Source organism: Oncorhynchus tshawytscha, linkage group LG09 (genome assembly GCF_018296145.1).
Source record: "Oncorhynchus tshawytscha isolate Ot180627B linkage group LG09, Otsh_v2.0, whole genome shotgun sequence".
NCBI classification, from domain to species: Eukaryota; Metazoa; Chordata; class Actinopteri; order Salmoniformes; family Salmonidae; genus Oncorhynchus; species Oncorhynchus tshawytscha.
The window spans coordinates 14,044,574-14,064,878 of record NC_056437.1 but is presented as its reverse complement, the minus strand read 5'-3'; the positions used below and the strand labels follow the sequence as shown (position 1 = coordinate 14,064,878).

Below are 20,305 nucleotides of genomic sequence, written 5' to 3'. Positions count from 1 at the left end.
ATGTAAACTTCCGACTTCAACTGTACATGTGTATCGTTGTGTATTGTTAAAAACTGCTGCACTGTTGGAGCTAGGAACACAAACATTTCGCGACACGGCATACAGAAGCCTACAGTACATAACAGTTGCGGTAAGTGCCGTTTAAGATGAGGGAGGACAGAACATTTTTCATGAGCATAGCCTTATTTCTTTGACAACATATTGGATGACTGTCATTCATTTTTCATTTCCCCAGTTCAATGTAACAGTGATACGTTTAGGCTGCTACATGATACTCAATTTTCCCTATACCCATCATGAGGTTGCTACAACCTATCCTATGAACGAAAGTTTACGACGTAGGTGCACACAGGTCGAGAGACAAATTTGAGGTGACAGACATTGTCATTCAATAGCGCTTTGCACACTCTTGCCCGCATCTAGCTGATATAGGTTGTAAATATTAGTCCAACAGTTGCAAACAAGAGTTTCTATTGGACAAATTTAGGTATGTTTATCCACGCTTTGTTCCGTTTGCTTCAGTTCAAGAAACGTTTTTCATCAGAATTGGCGGAATGAATACACCCCTGATCAAGCTGAAGTAAAGTCATAGCCAGTATATCTAAAAGAACTAACGTGTTAGTAAACTTGCTACAATCATGCAATAACTTTAGTGTACAGTCAGTAAGCAGTTACACCGGTGGGCCCTGGTGGCCATAAATTAGTAATACCAAAAGATTACCTTGACTTGGAAGACTTCCAGTGTTGTGTTGGAAAGTCATAGCCAGCTAGCTAACATAGCATCACCCTGTTTGAGCAGGGTGTTTCAGTAGGCTAAACTAATTGAATGTTAAATCTTTGACACGGGACAAGGAACTCATTTGGAATGGGAATAATATATATATCAGATCACATCACCCTTGCAGGATTAGCCTTTCTCGAACTTTTCAAGATGAACGTTACTCTTTTCTGTTGTAGTCCTATCTCTACCTTTCCACAATAATTCTCTGAACATTTACACCATAAGAGCACAATATGTGAGAGGCGTAATAGGCAGTCCTATCCAGGCCTGTTTGATACAGCTAAGTACTGTAAATGAAACTGAAAGTGAAAAATAATGACGAAAACTCTCTCTATTTCTCTCTTGCTTCGCCTTCATGTTTGAAGAAATGAATTTGTTCAAAAGTGTTTGACTATTGTCTCTCTCTCTCTTTGAGCCATCTACTCATCACATTTCATACACTGCAGTGCCAGCTAGCTGTATCTTATGCTTTCAGTACTAGATTAATTCTCTGATCCTTTGATTGGGTGGACAACATGTCAGTTCATGCTGCAAGAGCTCTGATTGGCTGGAACACATCCTCCGGAAGTTGTCGTAATTACTGTGTAAGTCTATGGAAGGGTGTGAGAACCATTAGCCTCCTAGGTTTTGTATTGAAGTCAATGTACCCAGAGGAGGATGGAAACTAGCTGTCATCCGGGTACACCATGGTGCTACCCTACAGAGTGCTGTTGAGGCTACGGCAGACCTTCAATGCGAAACAGTGTGTTTTAATCAGTTATTTGGTGATATGATTATATTTTGTGTAGTTTAATCTAAAAGGATAACTTTTTTAATGTTTTACAATTTTTATTTTTATTAAATTCACTGAGGAAGATGGTCCTCCCCTTCCTCCTCTGAGGAGCCTCCACTGGTACATAAGATGAGAAATACTAACGTTTGATAAAAATGCTTTTAAAAAAACGATACAGTACTCTGTCTGTTAGAAAAAGCTTGTCTAAGTACAGCTAAGAGTGTGCAGTAGATACACTGTTCATATAATGATATGATCTCCTCAGGCTAATCTGGACTTCAGAGACCCCATCATGGTCTCCCTCGAGTTTGGTCTGGCTGAGGACACAGGCCCCGTCCTGGATGGAGACTTACCAACGTCACTCAACAAAACGGTAAAATGAACCACAATGTGGCAGATTTAACACACAAGCACACACACACACACACCAGTAACGTTTGGCTTTCCATGAATTTTGTATACCTTGGCTTGCTTCCCTCTTTAGCCACTACAGGCCCTACTTGGCTAACAATACGTGTGTGCATGCACACATCTGATTTTCTTACCTTACTTTAGACCTCAGCTATCATATATTGCAACAGTGAATATGCGCTGTGTGAGCAGAGTCAGTAATCAGTACTTTACACACTCATACAGTCTGGCTCCTTCCAGTGCTGTAGAGGGTAAATATTCTCTCCAACGGCTGTCCTCCATCCATCACTAGTTCCTATCAGAGGCTCTAAAACACTGACAGACTGTTATCCAGTTCCAATGGTGCAGCTCCCACACACATAGTTTTAATGAGTTGTTTGGCAGAGGGACAGAGGGAGACAAAACATGTGGCTGGATGTTAACACTGTGATAGAACAGGATGTTAACACTGTGATAGAACAGGATGTTAACACTGTGGTAGAACAGGATGTTAACACTGTGGTAGAACAGGATGTTAACACTGTGGTAGAACCGGATGTTAACACTGTGGTAGAACCGGATGTTAACACTGTGGTAGAACAGGATGTTAACACTGTGGTAGAACAGGATGTTAACACTGTGGTAGAACCGGATGTTAACACTGTGGTAGAACAGGATGTTAACATTGTGGTAGAACAGGATGTTAACACTGTGGTAGAACCGGATGTTAACACTGTGGTAGAACAGGATGTTAACACTGTGGTAGAACAGGATGTTAACACTGTGGTAGAACAGGATGTTAACACTGTGGTAGAAAAGGATGTTAACACTGTGGTAGAATAGGATGTTAACTCTGTGGTAGAACAGGATGTTAACACCGTGGTAGAACAGAATGTTAACACTGTGGTAGAACAGGATGTTAACACTGTGGTAGAACAGGATGTTAACACTGTGGTAGAACAGGATGTTAACACCGTGGTAGAACAGGATGTTAACACAGTGGTAGAACAGGATGTTAACACCGTGGTAGAACAGGATGTTAACACCGTGGTAGAACAGGATGTTAACACTGTGGTAGAACAGGATGTTAACACTGTGGTAGAACAGGATGTTAACACTGTGGTAGAACAGGATGTTAACACTGTGGTAGAACCGGATGTTAACACTGTGGTAGAACAGGATGTTAACACTGTGGTAGAACAGGATGTTAACACTGTGGTAGAACAGGATGTTAACACTGTGGTAGAAAAGGATGTTAACACTGTGGTAGAACAGGATGTTAACACTGTGGTAGAACAGGATGTTAACACTGTGGTAGAACCGGATGTTAACACTGTGGTAGAACAGGATGTTAACACTGTGGTAGAACCGGATGTTAACACTGTGGTAGAACAGGATGTTAACACTGTGGTAGAACAGGATGTTAACACTGTGGTAGAACAGAATGTTAACACTGTGGTAGAACAGGATGTTAACACTGTGGTAGAACAGGATGTTAACACCGTGGTAGAACAGAATGTTAACACTGTGGTAGAACAGGATGTTAACACTGTGGTAGAACAGGATGTTAACACTGTGGTAGAACAGGATGTTAACACTGTGGTAGAACAGGATGTTAACACAGTGGTAGAACAGGATGTTAACACCGTGGTAGAACAGGATGTTAACACTGTGGTAGAACAGGATGTTAACACTGTGGTAGAACAGGATGTTAACACTGTGGTAGAACAGGATTTTAACACCGTGGTAGAACAGGATGTTAACACCGTGGTAGAACAGGATGTTAACACCGTGGTAGAACAGGATGTTAACACTGTGGTAGAACAGGATCTTAACACTGTGGTAGAACAGGATGTTAACACTGTGGTAAAACAGGATGTTAACACCGTGGTAGAACAGGATGTTAACACTGTGGTAGAACAGGATGTTAACACAGTGGTATAACAGGATGATAACACAGTTTTAAGAAAATACCTTAAAGAAAGTAAGAGATAAGAATAACAATAATTAAAGAGCAGCAGTAAATAACAGTAGCGAGGCTATATACAGGAGGTACTGGTACAGAGTGAATGTGCTAGGGCACCGGTGTTGAGGTAATTGAAGTAATATGTACTTGCAGGTACATGCAAGCAGTTTTCGACTGCTTCATTGAAAGAACTGTCTTGTACATGGTCTATTCCATACTGCTTGTAACCATGCACACGTCATTCAGATTCCTTTGGTGGACTGTGGGAGCGATGACAAGTGCATAGCTGACCTATCCCTGAAGGCTGTGCCAAGTATACAAAGGTATTGTCACAAAGATTGTATTCTTTCAATCCATCTAACTGTCATGATTTTATGGCAGTTGCGTGGTAGTTCATTGATAGGTCTGTTGCCCTTTTATTGTACTTTAGCGCCCTCTTGTGTTGGTCCAGATGAAGTGTCACAGCATTACAGTAAAATCTGCCCTGCTACAGTAATAACATTACAGTAAAATCTGCCCTGCTACGGTAATAACATTACAGTAACATCTGCCCTGGCATAGTAATAACATTACATTAAAATCTGCCCTGGAGCAGTAATAATATTACTGTAAAATCTGCCCTGCTACAGTAATAACATTACAGTAAAATCTGCTCTTCAACAGTAGTAGAATTACAGTAAAACCTGCCCTGCTACAGTAATAACTTTCCTATTCTTTCCAGTCTTGTGATCAAAGCCAACAAGGAAAAGTTCCATGTGCTCATTACCATTAGAAACAGTCAAGACAATGCCTACAATACCAAAGTCATGCTCAGCTTTACTGAAAACATAAACTACGTCAAAGTCAAGGTGAGATCCTTCTCTATGTTTGTAGAGCTGTTGTGAAGCTTTGATTTACATTGATTTCTTGGATGTTGGTAATCAGTACGTCAGTATGAGTTTTAACATTGACATTATATGTGATTTCAACCGTTTACTCTGCAGGCCAATGACAAAGTCTGCAGTCTGAATAATACCAAAGTTGAGTGTGCTGTGGGATATCCATTCCTCAAAAGCAATGTAGAGGTAAGACAATTCTTGCAATCACACGTATCTATCCTCGTACCATAAGACTCACTATGTACTTCATGTTTCATTTTGTGATGAATAGGCCACTGATCGGTTTTGCTTGTTCTCCCTCCAGGAGGTGTTTGAGATCCTGTTTGAAGTCAACCCTGCACACGTCTGGAAAGAGATTCAGATCAACGTAACTGCAACCAGGTACAGTAAGCCATGGTGTTCATTCATTTGATTTATTTAGCCAGGATAGTCCACACAGTAACAATGGCTAGTGTTTTCCAGGGAGTCCCGAGTTCCATGCTAAATGAGTGAGCAAAGAAGAAATATTGAAAAGTCAAAATTCTAATGCAATGACTTTTCTCATTTCTACAGTGACAGTGAGGAATTGAAGACCACCCTCCATGACAACTCTGTGAGAATCTCCATCCCTGTGAAGTACGAGGCTGGACTCAGATTCACTGCGTGAGTACAGACAGCAGCATCTACAACCCGTACAGGACATTTTTAGTTCCATAAAAAATACAGGTACAGTATCAGAGTATGACCTTTTTTCAAATCTTTCCATCTCCTTTCTCATCTTTCCATCTCCTGTCTCATCTTTCCATATCCTGTCTCATCTTTCCATATCCTGTCTCATCTTTCCATATTCTGTCTCATCTTTCCATCTCCTGTCTCATCTTTCCATCTCCTGTCTCATCTTTCCATCTCCTGTCTCATCTTTCCATATCCTGTCTCATCTTTCCATATTCTGTCTCATCTTTCCATCTCCTGTCTCATCTTTCCATATCCTGTCTCATCTTTCCATCTTCTGTCTCATCTTTCCATCTCCTCTCATCTTTCCATCTCCTGTCTCATCTTTCCATATCCTGTCTCATCTTTCCATCTTCTGTCTCATCTTTCCATCTCCTGTCTCATCTTTCCATCTCCTCTCATCTTTCCATCTCCCGTCTCATCTTTCCATCTCCTGTCTCATCTTTCCATATCCTGTCTCATATTTCCATATCCTGTCTCATCTTTCCATCTCCTGTCTCATCTTTCCATATCCTGTCTCATCTTTCCATCTCCTCTCATCTTTCCATCTCCTGTCTCATCTTTCCATCTCCTCTCATCTTTCCATATCCTGTCTCATCTTTCCATCTCCTCTCATATTTCCATATCCTGTCTCATCTTTCCATCTCCTCTCATCTTTCCATCTCCTGTCTCATCTTTCCATCTCCTGTCTCATTTTTCCATCTCCTGTCTCATCTTTCCATATCCTGTCTCATCTTTCCATCTCCTGTCTCATCTTTCCATATCCTGTCTCATCTTTCCATATCCTCTCAACTTTCCATCTCCTCTCATCTTTCCATATCCTGTCTCATCTTTCCATCTCCTCTCATCTTTCTATATCCTGTCATCTTTCCATATCCTGTCTCATCTTTCCATATCCTGTCTCATCTTTCCATATCCCGTCTCATCTTTCCATATCCCGTCTCATCTTTCCATATCCTCTCTCATCTTTCCATCTCCTGTCTCATCTTTCCATATCCTGTCTCATCTTTCCATATCCTGTCTCATCTTTCCATCTCCTGTCTGATCTTTCCATCTCCTCTCATCTTTCCATATCCTGTCTCATCTTTCCATCTCCTCCCATCTTTCCATCTCCTGTCTCATCTTTCCATGTCCTGTCTCATCTTTCCATATCCTGTCTCATCTTTCCATCTCCTCTCATCTTTCCATCTCCTGTCTCATCTTTCCATATCCTGTCTCATCTTTCCATATCTTGTCTCATCTTTCCATATCCTGTCTCATCTTTCCATCTCCTCTCATCTTTCCATCTCCTGTCTCATCTTTCCATCTCCTGTCTCATCTTTCCATCTCCTCTCATCTTTCCATCTCCTGTCTCATCTTTCCATATCCTGTCTCATCTTTCCATCTCCTAACTCATCTTTCCATCTCCTGCCTCATCTTTCCATCTCCTGTCTCATCTTTCCATCTCCTCTCATCTTTCCATCTCCTGTCTCATATTTCCATCTCCTTTCTCATCTATTTGACTCATATTTCCATCTCCTTTCTCATCTATTTGTCTCATCTTTCCATCTCCTCTCATCTTTCCATCTCCTGTCTCATCTTTCCATCTCCTCTCATCTTTCCATCTCCTGTCTCATCTTTCCATATCCTGTCTCATCTTTCCATCTCCTGTCTCATCTTTCCATCTCCTGTCTCATCTTTCCATCTCCTGTCTCATATTTCCATATCCTTTCTCATCTTTCCATATTCGGTCTCATCTTTCCATCTCCTGTCTGATCTTTCCATATCCTGTCTCATCTTTCCATATTCGGTCTCATCTTTCCATCTCCTGTCTCATCTTTCCATATCCTGTCTCATCTTTCCATGTCCTGTCTCATCTTTCCATATCCTGTCTCATCTTTCCATCTCCTCTCATCTTTCCATCTCCTGTCTCATCTTTCCATATCCTGTCTCATCTTTCCATATCTTGTCTCATCTTTCCATATCCTGTCTCATCTTTCCATCTCCTGTCTCATCTTTCCATATCCTGTCTGATCTTTCCATCTCCTCTCATCTTTCCATATCCTGTCTCATCTTTCCATCTCCTCTCATCTTTCCATATCCTGTCTCATCTTTCCATATCCTGTCTCATCTTTCCATCTCCTGTCTCATCTTTCCATATCCTGTCTCATCTTTCCATCTCCTCTCATCTTTCCATGTCCTGTCTCATCTTTCCATCTCCTGTCTCATCTTTCCATATCCTGTCTCATCTTTCCATATCCTGTCTCATCTTTCCATCTCCTGTCTCATCTTTCCATATCCTGTCTCGTCTTTCCATCTCTTGTCTGATCTTTCCATCTCCTCTCATCTTTCCATATCCTGTCTCATCTTTCCATCTCCTCTCATCTTTCCATATCCTGTCTCATCTTTCCATATCCTGTCTCATTTTTCCATCTCCTGTCTCATCTTTCCATATCCTGTCTCATCTTTCCATCTCCTGTCTCATCTTTCCATCTCCTGTCTAATCTTTCCATCTCCTGTCTCATCTTTCCATCTCCTCTCATCTTTCCATCTCCTCTCATCTTTCTATATCCTGTCTCATCTTTCCATATCCTGTCTAAACTTTCCATCTCCTCTCATCTTTCCATATCCTGTCTCATCTTTCCATCTCCTCTCATTTTTCCATATCCTCTCTCATCTTTCCATCTCCTCTCATCTTTCCATCTCCTGTCTCATCTTTCCATCTCCTGTCTCATCTTTCCATATCCTGTCTCATCTTTCCATCTCCTCTCATCTTTCCATCTCCTGTCTCATCTTTCCAACTCCTCTCATCTTTCCATATCTTGTCTCATCTTTCCATCTCCTGTCTCATCTTTCCATCTCCTGTCTCATCTTTCCATCTCCTCTCATCTTTCCATCTCCTCTCATCTTTCTATATCCTGTCTCATCTTTCCATATCCTGTCTCGTATTTCAATCTCCTCTCATCTTTCCATATCCTGTCTCATCTTTCCATCTCCTCTCATTTTTCCATATCCTGTCTCATCTTTCCATCTCCTCTCATCTTTCCATCTCCTGTCTCATCTTTCCATATCCTGTCTCATCGTTCCATCTCCTGTCTCATCTTTCCATATCCTGTCTCATCTTTCCATCTCCTGTCTCATATTTCCATCTCCTCTCATCTTTCCATCTCCTGTCTCGTATTTCCATCTCCTCTCATCTTTCCATATCCTGTCTCATCTTTCCATCTCCTCTCATTTTTCCATATCCTGTCTCATCTTTCCATCTCCTCTCATCTTTCCATCTCCTGTCTCATCTTTCCATCTCCTCTCATCTTTCCATATCCTGTCTCATCTTTCCATCCTATATGTCTCATCTTTCTCATCTTTCCATATCTTTCCTGTCTCATCTTTCCATCTCCTGTCTCATCTTTCCATCTCCTGTCTCATCTTTCCATCTCCTGTCTCATCTTTCCATCTCCTGTCTCATCTTTCCATCTCCTGTCTCATCTTTCCATTCCTCTCTCATCTTTCCATATCCTGTCTCATCTTTCCATATCCTGTCTCATCTTTCCATCTCCTGTCTCATCTTTCCATCTCCTGTCTCATCTTTCCATCTCCTGTCTCATCTTTCCATCTCCTGTCTCATCTTTCCATATCCTGTCTCATCTTTCCATCTCCTTTCCATCTTTCCATCTCCTGTCTCATCTTTCCATCTCCTGTCTCATCTTTCCACCTCCTCTCATCTTTCCATCTCCTCTCATCTTTCCATATCCTGTCTCATCTTTCCATATCCTCTCATCTTTCCATATCCTGTCATCTTTCCATATCCTGTCTAATCTTTCCATCTCCTGTCTTATCTTTCCATCTCCTCTCATCTTTCCATCTCCTGTCTCATCTTTCCATATCCTGTCTCATCTTTTCATCTCCTGTCTCATCTTTCCATCTCCTGTCTCATCTTTCCATCTCCTGTCTCATCTTTCCATATCCTGTCTCATCTTTCCATCTCCTGTCTCATCTTTCCATCTCCTGTCTCATCTTTCCATCTCCTCTCATCTTTCCATATCCTGTCTCATCTTTCCATATCCTGTCTCATCTTTCCATCTCCTGTCTCATCTTTCCATATCCTGTCTCATCTTTCCATCTCCTCTCATCTTTCCATCTCCTGTCTGATCTTTCCATCTCCTCTCATCTGTCCATATCCTGTCTCATCTTTCCATATCCTGTCTCATCTTTCCATCTCCTGTCTCATCTTTCCATCTCCTGTCTCATCTTTCCATATCCTGTCTCATCTTTCCATCTCCTCTCATCTTTCCATCTCCTGTCTGATCTTTCCATCTCCTCTCATCTTTCCATATCCTGTCTCATCTTTCCATCTCCTGTCTCATCTTTCCATCTCCTGTCTCATCTTTCCATCTCCTCTCATCTTTCCATCTCCTGTCTCATCTTTCCATATCCTGTCTCATCTTTCCATATCCTGTCTCATCTTTCCATATCCTGTCTCATCTTTCCATCTCCTCTCATCTTTCCATCTCCTGTCTCATCTTTCCATCTCCTGTCTCATCTTTCCATCTCCTCTCATCTTTCCATCTCCTGTCTCATCTTTCCATATCCTGTCTCATCTTTCCATCTCCTGTCTCATCTTTCCATCTCCTGTCTCATCTTTCCATATCCTGTCTCATCTTTCCATCTCCTCTCATCTTTCCATCTCCTCTCATCTTTCCATATCCTGTCTCATCTTTCCATCTCCTCTCATCTTTCCATATCCTGTCTCATCTTTCCATCTCCTGTCTCATCTTTCCATATCCTGTCTCATCTTTCCATCTCCCTCTCATCTTTCCATCTCCTGTCTCATCTTTCCATCTCCTCTCATCTTTCCATCTCCTGTCTCATCTTTCCATCTCCTGTCTCATCTTTCCATATCCTGTCTCATCTTTCCATCTCCTGTCTCATCTTTCCATCCATCTTTCCATCTCCTGTCTGATCTTTCCATCTCCTCTCATCTTTCCATATCCTGTCTCATCTTTCCATCTCCTGTCTCATCTTTCCATCTCCTGTCTCATCTTTCCATCTCCTCTCATCTTTCCATATCCTGTCTGTCTCATCTTTCCATCTTTCCATCTTTCCATATCCTGTCTCATCTTTCCATCTCCTCTCATCTTTCCATCTCCTGTCTCATCTTTCCATCTCCTGTCTCATCGTTCCATATCCTGTCTCATCTTTCCATCTCCTCTCATCTTTCCATCTCCTGTCTGATCTTTCCATCTCCTCTCATCTTTCCATATCCTGTCTCATCTTTCCATCTCCTTTCTCATCTTTCCATATCCTGTCTCCATCTTTCCATCTCCTGTCTGATCTTTCCATCTCCTCTCATCTTTCCATATCCTGTCTCATCTTTCCATCTCCTCTCATCTTTCCATATCCTGTCTCATCTTTCCATATCCTGTCTCATCTTTCCATCTCCTGTCTCATCTTTCCATATCCTGTCTCATCTTTCCATCTCCTGTCTCATCTTTCCATCTCCTGTCTCATCTTTCCATCTCCTGTCTCATCTTTCCATCTCCTCTCATCTTTCCATCTCCTGTCTCATCTTTCCATCTCCTCTCATCTTTCTATATCCTGTCTCATCTTTCCATATCCGGTCTTGTCTTTCCATCTCCTCTCATCTTTCCATATCCTGTCTCATCTTTCCATCTCCTCTCATTTTTCCATATCCTGTCTCATCTTTCCATCTCCTCTCATCTTTCCATCTCCTGTCTCATCTTTCCATCTCCTGTCTCATCTTTCCATATCCTGTCTCATCTTTCCATCTCCTCTCATCTTTCCATCTCCTGTCTCATCTTTCCATCTCCTCTCATCTTTCCATATCTTGTCTCATCTTTCCATCTCCTGTCTCATCTTTTCATATCCTGTCTCATCTTTCCATCTCCTCTCATCTTTCCATCTCCTGTCTCATCTTTCCATCTCCTCTCATCTTTCTATATCCCTTCTCATCTTTCCATATCCTGTCTCATCTTTCCATCTCCTCTCATCTTTCCATATCCTGTCTCATCTTTCCATCTCCTCTCATTTTTCCATATCGTGTCTCATCTTTCCATCTCCTGTCTCATCTTTCCATATCCTGTCTCATCTTTCCATCTCCTCTCATCTTTCCATCTCCTGTCTCATCTTTCAATCTCCTCTCATCTTTCCATCTCCTGTCTCATCTTTCCATATCCTGTCTCATCTTTCCATCTCCTCTCATCTTTCCATCTCCTGTCTCATCTTTCCATCTCCTTACTCATTTTTCCATCTCCTGTCTCATCCCTCATCTCTCCATCCATCATCCCTCTATCTCTCAGTGACAGGCATATGAAGGAGGACCACATCATAGTGAAAGAGGGAGAGCAGTACCCCAGCATCTTCAACCACACCAGTGTGATAGGAGAAGAGGTCAAGATCATCTATACGGTAAGACCTACATACTGTAGACCGTAGTAATACCTGCTTAGATAAGGCCAGGGGATAAGAACAATTAAATTAAATTTATTTATAAAGCCCTTTATACATCAGCAGATGTCACAAAGTTCTTATACGGAACCCCAGCCTAAAACCCCAAACAGCAAGCAATGCAGATGTAGAAGCATGGTGGCTAGGAAAAACTCCCTAGAAAGGCAGGAACCTAGGAAGAAACCTAGAGAGGAACCAGGCTCTGAGGGATGGCCAGTGCTCTTCTGGCTGTACTGGGTAGAGAGGGACCAGGCTCTGAGGGGTGGCCAGTCCTCTTCTGGCTGTACTGGGTAGAGAGGAACCAGGCTCTGAGGGGTGGCCAGTCCTCTTCTGGCTGTACTGGGTAGAGAGGGACCAGGCTCTGAGGGGTGGCCAGTCCTCTTCTGGCTGTACTGGGTAGAGAGGAACCAGGCTCTGAGGGGTGGCCAGTGCTCTTCTGGCTGTACTGGGTAGAGAGGGACCAGGCTCTGAGGGGTGACCAGTGCTCTTCTGGCTGTACTGGGTAGAGAGGAACTAGGCTCTGAGGGGTGGCCAGTCCTCTTCTGGCTGTACTGTGTAGAGAGGAACTAGGCTCTGAGTGGTGGCTGGTGGAGAGGGTAAGAGTACATGGCCATTAAGGCTAGATCGTTCTTCAAGATGTTCAAACGTTCATAGATGACCAGCAGGGTCAAATAATAATCACAGTGGTTGTAGAGAATGCAACAGGTCAGCACCTCAGGAGTAAATGTCAGTTGGCTCTCTACCGCACCTGACAGCAGGTCAGGGACAACCAGGAGTCGTCAGGCCAGGTAGTCCTGAGGCCTGGTCCAAGGGAAGAGAGAGAGTTAGGAGAATTAGAGGGAGCAGACTGAAGATCACACAGGACACCAGATAAGACACGAGAAATTCACCAGATAGGACAGACTGACCCTAGCCCCCCAAAACATAGTTTATTGCAGCATAGATATTGGAGACTGAGCCGGGGCGGTTGGGGGACACTGTGGACCCGCCCGAGTATACCCCTGGACAAGGCCAACCAGGCAGGATATAACCAGACCCACTTTGCCAAATCACAGCCCCCACACCACTAGAGGGATATCAACAGACCACCAACTTACTACCCAGAGACAAGGCGGAGTATAGCCCACGAAGATCTCACCCATAATGTCAGTGACTCAACACATTCAAGTCGAGAATAGCAACAAAAAAAAAGCCTGGCAAGATGTGATTCACCCCTCCTAGGGAAAGCATGGTAGAGCACTAGCAAGCCAGTGACTCAGTCCCCGTAATAGAGCCCCACAGTGGAGGCATCATAATACCCATAAAACCTAGAGGTCAAACAGGGAAATTGTTCCAATCATTTTTTCCACCATAAATTTTTCCCATAGGGGATTTTAGAAACACTTAAAATAAGTGCTGTGTTTCATACTGTGGTACTCTATAGGGTCAGAGGCAGAGAATCACAGTAGAAAGAGGGGAGCTGGCATATTACCTCAATTACCTCGACTAACAGGTTCCCCACACATTGACTCTGTACCGGTACCCCCGGTATATAGTCTCTCTATTGTTATTTTACTGCTGCTCTTTAATTACTTGTTCCTTTTATTTCTTATTCTTATTCATATTTTTTACACTGAATTGTTGGTTAGGGGCTTGTAAGTAAGCATTTCACTGTAAGGTCTACACCTGTTGTATTCGGCGCATGTGATTAATACAATTTGATTTGAAAACATTTGCCGCCATCACACTTCCTTATGTCTGAAACACAGGCTTCCAGGGTAGGCAATTTTGAGGCTTCACCATGTTTTATCGAAATGTACAGCTGTGTGTCATCTGCATAGCAGGTAAAGTCACCAAGAGGTAGAATATATAGTGAAAACAATAGTGGTCCTAAAACGGAACCTTGAGGAACACCGAAACTTACCATTGATTTGTCAGAAGACGAACCATCCACAAAGATGAACTAATATCTTACCGACAGATGAGATCTAAAACAGGCAAGACCTTGTCTGTGTAGACCAGCCTTTCTTAAAGTATGGGTCGCGACCCAAAGTGGGACCTGTTAATGGTGGGTCGCAACATGTCAGTGTAAATTTATAATTATTTCATCAATTACTGGAATTGGTTTGACCAAGTGCATCTGCGCTCTCTGTTCAGTGCGCTTTCTGTTTCTGTTAAATAAGGGAGTACTAACTAACTGTCATAGTAGTAGATGTGAGTTTCTCTTTCAAACAATCCCCTGACCTTGTACACAGCTAATAGCTAACATTTGCCAAAGCAAGCTAGCTACTGATAGCGCAAACCTAGTGACAGTACAGATTAAGAAATATGAACATTTATCAGGCCTACTGTACATCTTACTGTAGAAATGATTGTTGAAAATGAGTCTAGGTTGGAACTGTTGCTGTTAAAATACAACTATAATTGTCATTCTTACCTGGAATAAACTGATTGAAGCAAGATGCTTTTTGAGGCAAACACACTTACACAGTTCTAGGTTGTTCATCTACAGCAGGAAGCAGTCTCCTGCCTGACTGAGAAAGCAGTAGATGTTCTGGTCCAGTTTGGCACCACATACTTATGCGAGTCAGGGTTCTCAACTCTGACACTTATAAAACAAGTACAGAAACAGTTTCAAGGCTGAGCATGACCTCAGTGTTACACTGTCAACAGAGTCCAGAATAGACATGCTCTCATTAGGACTGTGTGGGGGGTTTCTGGTCTACATCTGTGTGATGTGATCAATCAGTTTATTCCAGTTCAGAATAAAAAATATTTATTGTATTTTAACAGACAGTTCCAACCTAGACTTTCTTTCAACAATAATTTCTACAGTAAGATGCACAGCAGGCCTGATCATTTCTACAGTAAGATGTACAGCAGGCCTGATCATTTTTCTCCTGTACTGTTAATTAGGGTTGCACGATCAACAAGCCTGTGTGTTCTGTTATACATCTGTGTGATGTGATCAATCTGTTTATTCCAGGTAAGAATTAAATGATTTATTGTATTTTAACAGCAACAGTTCCAACCTAGACAGATATGTCACAGTGTTTTTAATGGGGGAAAATAAACATTAATAGATATTTATATGGATATTTAATTTAATTGTTATTTGTTTTTGTCTATATTGCATTCATTTTAGGAATAAGGGCAATGAAATGTACCGATATTTATGTGTCGTTTTTCTAAGCTTGGGTCCCAGGAAAACACAGAGTTTCTCATCTGGGTCCCAGGCTGAAAACGTTTAAGAACCGCTGGTATAGAACAATTTGGGTTTCCAATCTTTCCAAAAGAATGTGGTGATCGATGGTGTCAAAAGTGGCACTAAGTTCTAGGGGCACAAGGACCAACCCAGAGCCTCAGTCCAACACAATTAAAAGGTCATTTGCCACCTTCACAAGTGCGGTCTCAGTACTACGATGGAGTCTAAAACCAGACTGGAGCGTTTTGTATACATTATTTGTCTTCAGGAAGGCAGTGAGTTGCTGAGCAACAACTTTAAAAAAACAATAATAATAAAGGAATGGGAGATTCAATATAGGCCGATAGTAAAACCAGACATCCAGGACAAGGTTCGGCTTTTTCAGGAGAGGCTTTACTACTGCCGCGTTTAGTGAGTTTGGTACACATTCAGAGGATAGGGAGCCAAGTACAGGAAGTAGCTCTTTCAGTAGTTTAGCTGGAATAGGGTCCAGTAGCCAGCTGGAAGGTTTAGAGGCCATGACTATTTTCATGAATGTGACGAGAGATACAGGATACAAAAACTTTGATCCGCGGTTTTTGCAGTTCTGTGCAGACTCGGGAAAACTGAGTTTTGGTGAAATATGCATACTCAAAGAATTTGCTTTCTAATTATCATGAACGATCGAAGAAGTTAATGAATTCATCACTGCTGAACTGAAGGCCATCCTCACTTGGGGAATGCTTATTTTTAGTTAGCTTTGCGACTGTATCAAAAATAAATGTTTGATTATTTTTACTCTCCTCAATCAGGTTGGAAAAGTAGGCTGATTCAGCAGCAGTGAGGGCTGTGGACTTCTCCATATGAATATTGAAGTCACCAAAAATGACTACGAGGTCCAATAGGAATTTAGGGAACACTGTATACAGCCCAGGAGGACTGTAACAGTAGCTATAAAAAGTGACTGAGTAGGCTGCAATTAAGTTGCCAAGCTCAAAAAAACCAACATGTGGTCACATTTTGACTGAAAGAACTGTGACTTCCTGTCTCTCGCTCTGGTCTCTAGGTTAAAAAGGATGTGAATATGGAGACTCCTCCTCTAAAGCTGAGGGTGATGTACCCGTACCTATCACCTAGAGAGAACATCCTGCTATACCTGACACATGTCACCTCCTCACAGGTAAGGCTTCTCTACTGTGTACTGTACCATAGAGATAGACAGTCTACCAGTATCTCCTGGACATGGTTCAGTACCAGTCATCAGACAATCACACGGTGAAGTCAAACACTCTGTAGAACTGTGGTGGTGTGGATCAAGTTGATAATTGATTGATGGACCTTTTCTCTCTCCCACAGGATGTGAGATGTCACATCAGGGACCTGATTAACCCTTTAAAGATCAACAACAACAACACGCACACCATCAATCCTAAAAAAGAGACCCTCAGTGTCTTCCTGGTGGTGAGTCAGCACTACTGTGTGTGAGTGTGAGTATGAGTGTGTGTGTGTACGTGAGTGTGTGAGAGTCTCACAGTGTGTGTACTCTCCTTTGCAGGGCTGTAAGGACCACCCGTGTAAGTCATTTATCTGCTCCATCCCTCACGTCAACAACAGCCAGGTCAATGTTACCTTCAGGGTGTGGAAGCCCACCTTTATCAAAGTGAGTACAGTGAAGTGTCACTTGTTCATTCATTGTTTTTGATTGATTGATTGATACATTTATTAACTGACAAATATATTGGTATATTGAGTGATGAATTGAATTGCTCTTCGCTCCACAGGCAGAGTTCTCCAGCCTTCACATGATTGTTAATGCCACTCTGGAGAACCTGAACACTGATCTCTTCGTGTTGAGTGCCACCAATTACGCCAGAGATGTGAGTGCAATTACCTATTCATTTTCATGTGATCCGCTGCACTTACACAGGCAACACAATTTTGATCTTCTGCCCAATTATTGGTCTTTAGACCAATCAGAAGAGATTTTTTGCTAATAATTGGGCAAAATATCCAAATTGGTCTGCCTGTGTAAACACAGCCTTTATCTGTTGGCTTTTTGTCCTTTGCTTGTTTTAACACTGTTGTTTCCATCCAGGTGAAGGTCCAGGTCTCTAAAGAGGCTTTGGGAGGTATACCACTGTGGATCATTATAGTCAGTATCCTCATAGGACTGCTGATTCTGGCACTGGTCATCTTCGCTCTATGGAAGGTATGTGTGTGTTCACAACCTTCTGTCTGCTTGTGTCTGCAGGGAACTTATAATCGATTATACATTGGATCTTCCCAAATACAGCAATAAGTATTATTATTAATAATAACACTAATTTGGTGGGTGCTTATATTTGTCCTATCTCACACATGTACAAGTGTGTATTATATGTATATATGTATATATTTTTTTACATATCTCAACTCTCCCTGAGACACCCTTAGAGAGTAGGGTCAAGGCTTGTGTTATTGAGAGGCTCAACATGGTGTGATCATGTGTGAAATGCACTTTTAAATCTATTAAACTTGAACTCAAACTTGAGACTTGAGTTTGGATGTGAATTCTGGATTATGTTGTGTTCACTATTGTCTTCTCTGCTCCACCAGGCTGGATTTTTCAAGAGAAAATCCATAGAGGACATGGAGAACGAGGACATGAAGAATTAATCCTTCCACCACCATACAGATCTGTCTGTGCCCCACTGTCTTCAGGTCTGTCTTCAGGTCTGTCTTCAGGTCTGTCTTCAGGTCTGTCTTCAGGTCTGTCTTCAGGTCTGTCTTCAGGTCTGTCTTCAGGTCTGTCTTCAGGTCTGTCTTCAGGTCTGTCTTCAGGTCTGTCTTCAGGTCTGTCTTCAGGTCTGTCTTCAGGTCTGTCTTCAGGTCTGTCTTCAGGTCAGTTAGAAGAGATACCATAGGAAATACCCCATCAACCAATTCACCTGAACACCATCAGGTTAGAAGAAAAGCCCTATTCAACAACCATTCACCTGAATGTGATGTGGCCCATCTACCAGCCTTAAAACCCTGGTCTGGTTCAGTGGATACAGAGGCCTGGGGAAACATTGAACTTGTACAGTACACTTTGTTCTTCCATCTATTCATTGTGGGTACCAAGACCTGGACCTAACAGACCTAAGCTAGAAGGGAAATCAGAAGACCGTAAGGATAATGGCACCCTGACCCAGACCTGATCATATGCAGCCACACCAGCTTTATAGAACAGGACAAAACGTTCTCAGGTTCACTTACAGCGTCAACATCCCAAAGACACTAAAAACACCTCAGATTACAGTATGGCATTACACCAAAGTTGTCCAAATGTCCAAGGCACTCTGCAATGGATTAGAATTCTGTGTTATAGTTTTTGACATTTTTTACTAATATACTGTAAATCTATACCATGTACTGTATTTCTTTTTGTTTGGTATATTTTGATATGTGTTATTACCTATATTTTGACACATTCATCGTCTTCTAAGCATAATGTTTGCTTTTTGGAACACTGATATTTTCACATGAGTGTTTTTCTAGTCTTACAAGCCAAATCTGTAAATTAGATTTTTTTTTTAACAAAAGTGTTCCCTTGAATATTGAAGGGGTCTATGCAAATATACCCTCTCCAAATATATATTCAGTATAAAAGAAGAGTAGGAATTTGCTATTGACTTAAATACAACACTAGTCTAGTTTTTGTTTAATTTTGCTCCCACATGGGGGCAGAGAATTTACAGATTGCTCCTTTACAGTATTAGGAAAACCTTTGATTGTCCTGTAAATGTAATGTAAAGCTTGTACATAAAGTTATGTTTGAAATAATTCCTATAATTTAAGATCAAGTTAAGTCCAGCATGTATCACCAAGGCCCTATATATCAGTAATAGAGATAAAATAAGTAATTTGCTCCTACATTTCTCAGGTATTACTTATGATAGTATGTTGATCGTATGGTGATAGTATGGTGATAGTAAGTGGATAATTTGATGATAGAATGATGATAGTATGGCGATAGTATGAAATAGATAAAACAAACAAATGTAGTATTTTTAAATGAAATACTATTTTAAAAATATGTAAATATTGGTAAAAATGTAAATGTTTGATAAATGTGTATTGGAACTCGATGCATTTTGCATCCATTCGCTAAGATGTTATTTTTTTTGATGATTTCTCTGAGGAAGCCTACAGTCACATAGAGCAATCCAAAAAGGATCTCAGCGGAGTGTAACTTGATTCCTGATGTTCAAACCTGTCAGTACCACAAAACAAAGACATGTTTGTCTCAGAGAAGGTCAAACTCTGGAAACTAGGCCATTGAACATTACACACAGGGGGTGATTTGGTCTGATGCATATGAACACCAGGTTATGCCTAAAGCCCTGTAGTCTCTGGTATGGCCGGAGCGGTAGCGACTGTCGTGATTGTGAGTAGAAATGTTTGATTCATGCATCGTTTCCTCTTTCTCTCCGCCTACATTCCTCTGCATATTTACATATTTTGCACAGGCAGTCCGGTGTAACCCCTGACTTTTTATTGTATATAAGAGACACTCATCAGCTCACCCATTACTGTTGAAAGCACACGTAATAAATGAATAAATATCTGTAGAATGTGTAAGATAACCTTAACACGGGGATCCTCCATACTGTCCCCTTCTGGAGAGCTTATTTGTCACAGCTCAGCACTGATAGAGTCAGCTGATCAAGGCTTTGAAGATTTAATTACTGATTAGTTCAATTCAAATCAAATCAAATCAAATCAAATTTTATTTGTCACATACACATGGTTAGCAGATGTTAATGCGAGTGTAGCGAAATGCTTGGAACCCAGAACCAAATCTTGTGTGCTGACCAGCTACGCAACTTGACATGTATTATAATTTATATTCATGTGTTAAAAGTCTGTCACAGGATGTTGTTTGCTGTATCAGGTGTGATGGCACATGTGGGACAAAACCTACTGTACTTTGACTCTCCAGGAGCAGGTTTGAGGATGAGAGAGAGCGAGAGACCGGAGAGGGTGACTGGAGAGAGAGAGGGTTAGGGACTGCTTCAGACTGATGTACTCCAGTCATACACACTGCTGTGAACTGTTAGTTTAATACACTGGTTTGTCATACTGTATGTACTCTGATCAGCACAGATTTGAAAGCATTGCACAAGCTGTCAAGGATCTTATGCCAAAAAATAAATAAATACAAATGGTTTTAAATTAA

At 41.6% G+C, this 20,305-nt stretch overlaps 1 protein-coding gene across 3 annotated transcripts in view; it reads left to right on the top strand.

Moving 5' to 3' along the window:
• The window catches only part of itga1 (integrin, alpha 1), a 74,796-nt gene extending 54,491 nt beyond the window's left edge, over positions 1–20,305 (top strand). For all 3 annotated transcript variants that reach the window (XM_042326579.1, XM_042326578.1, XM_042326580.1), the window contains 13 exons: positions 1,819–1,926; positions 4,156–4,232; positions 4,631–4,757; positions 4,893–4,973; positions 5,092–5,168; positions 5,340–5,429; positions 11,795–11,903; positions 16,172–16,285; positions 16,462–16,566; positions 16,661–16,765; positions 16,887–16,982; positions 17,201–17,314; positions 17,701–20,305. In XM_042326579.1, the coding sequence (XP_042182513.1) occupies positions 1,819–1,926; positions 4,156–4,232; positions 4,631–4,757; positions 4,893–4,973; positions 5,092–5,168; positions 5,340–5,429; positions 11,795–11,903; positions 16,172–16,285; positions 16,462–16,566; positions 16,661–16,765; positions 16,887–16,982; positions 17,201–17,314; positions 17,701–17,760 (1,263 nt within the window). In that variant the 3' untranslated portion in view covers positions 17,761–20,305. The remainder of the gene's footprint in view (positions 1–1,818; positions 1,927–4,155; positions 4,233–4,630; positions 4,758–4,892; positions 4,974–5,091; positions 5,169–5,339; positions 5,430–11,794; positions 11,904–16,171; positions 16,286–16,461; positions 16,567–16,660; positions 16,766–16,886; positions 16,983–17,200; positions 17,315–17,700) is intronic.